Source organism: Eurypyga helias, unplaced genomic scaffold (genome assembly GCF_000690775.1).
Source record: "Eurypyga helias isolate BGI_N326 unplaced genomic scaffold, ASM69077v1 scaffold34480, whole genome shotgun sequence".
In the NCBI taxonomy this organism is placed as follows: domain Eukaryota; kingdom Metazoa; phylum Chordata; class Aves; order Eurypygiformes; family Eurypygidae; genus Eurypyga; species Eurypyga helias.
Window position 1 is genome coordinate 1 of NW_010225602.1, and position 1610 is coordinate 1610.

At 58.8% G+C, this 1610-nt stretch overlaps 1 protein-coding gene across 1 annotated transcript in view; it reads left to right on the forward strand.

The window, feature by feature from the left end:
• Window positions 1-378: 378 nt before the first annotated feature.
• The window catches only part of TJP3 (tight junction protein 3), a gene marked incomplete at its 5' end in the record, with an annotated part of 5402 nt that continues 4170 nt past the window's right edge, over window positions 379-1610 (forward strand). Inside the window, 4 exons of the mRNA XM_010150091.1 lie at window positions 379-395; window positions 916-1075; window positions 1166-1247; window positions 1462-1526. Coding sequence (XP_010148393.1) covers window positions 379-395; window positions 916-1075; window positions 1166-1247; window positions 1462-1526 — 324 coding nt within the window. The remainder of the gene's footprint in view (window positions 396-915; window positions 1076-1165; window positions 1248-1461; window positions 1527-1610) is intronic.

Consider the following 1610-nt stretch of genomic DNA (forward strand, 5'->3'; position numbering starts at 1 on the left):
CCATCCCCTGGTCGCTGCAGCCAAGGCTGCCCTTGAGCATCACATTCCCCCCAGCCCCTCCCTGTTGGTGAGAACAAGGTCCAGCACGGCAACTCTCCTCCTCGGCACCCCTCCTCCTCGGCATCTCTCTCACTTGGAGAAGGAAGTTGTCATCGACGCAGTCCAGGAGCTTCCTGGCTTGCTTGTGCCCTGCCGTGTTGGCCCTCCAACAGATACCGGGGTGGTTGAAGTTCCCTCTGAGGAGCAGGGCTTGAGAGTGTGAGGCTGCTGCTATCTATCTGTAGGACCTCATCCGCTTGCTTGTCCTGGTTGGGTGGCCTGTGGCAGACCCTATAATGTCACTTGGTGTGAGGAGCTCAGGTGTTCAGGGTATGTGAGGTGAAATGATGCTTAAGGTATCTGGAGAGCAGGAAAGAAAGGAGGGAGATGCTTTATTTGCACACATGGGCCAGGCAGAGCCATGGCTGCTGGTAACTGGGGCCAGAGTGACTCTGGAGCTAACAGGAGGGATTTCATCCCAGCAATCTGGTGGGAAAAGCTGCTGCACTTTGGGGAAGATCACAGCACCGTGGACTGTGTGGGGCGTGATTCCCTGGCATCAGTCTGCTGTGTGGAAGGACAGCACTGGGCCAACATCTAAGCAGGTCTCAGCAACCCCTGCCTCCTGGCATGCCCTCCCTGCAGCTAAATGTGGGAATTAATTAGCCTTGCTAATTTGTTTCCTCTGTGCAGGATGAGGCCCCGCTGGGTGACAGGAACAAGGACGGGGCCAGGATAGGCAAAGCCATGGGAGCTGGTCTGGAGGGGCTGGGAAGGGACTGGGAAGGCAATAGTTGGAACTTTCCATTCGAGTGGGGCTTTCCTCGGGGCAGCTTTACCAGGAGTGCCCTGAGGCCTCCCACTCTGCCCCCCCAGATCAACGGGGTGACCAGTGAGGACATGTCCCTGGCTGACACGCAGCAGCTCATCGAGCAGACAGAGGGGACCCTGACCCTGCTCATCCTCCGGGACCACCGGCAGTTTCTGGTCAACATCCCTGACATAGACAGCCAGAGCAACAGCTCCCAGATGGATGGTGAGGGGAGGTGGTGACAGGGCTGGGGGCCAAATACAGAGCACAGGGACTGGACAGTCACTAACGTGTCTCCCCTCCTGTTGCTGCCAGATATCTCCGACATCGACTCTGAACTGCCATCCCCTGAGACCTCACCGCAACCTCCAGCTGCTGCCAGCATGAGTTCACCACCGTAAGCCCTGCTCTGTCCCCATGAGCCCCTCTTTCACCCGCCAGATTCCCCTGTGTTCTCTGCCTGTATGGAGGGGCTGGTTCCTCCATCCTGCAGCCAGTTCACCCTGGAGGTGGAACTGCTGTTTAGACCCCAGCTTGCTCTGCTGTCCCTGCCTGTGCCCATCCAGTGCCTGCCTCTGACCTGCCTAAATCCTGCCCCAACTCTGTTCCAGGCGGAGGAGACAACTGAACAGGGACCCTGCAGCTGACACAATCGTGGATGATGCTTGGGGCCCTGGTGAGTAAGCTCAGATCAGGCTGGGGGAGCCGAGGGCACCGAGTGGGCTCAGGGCTCCTGCGTGTCTCCGCTGCCCAAACCCCC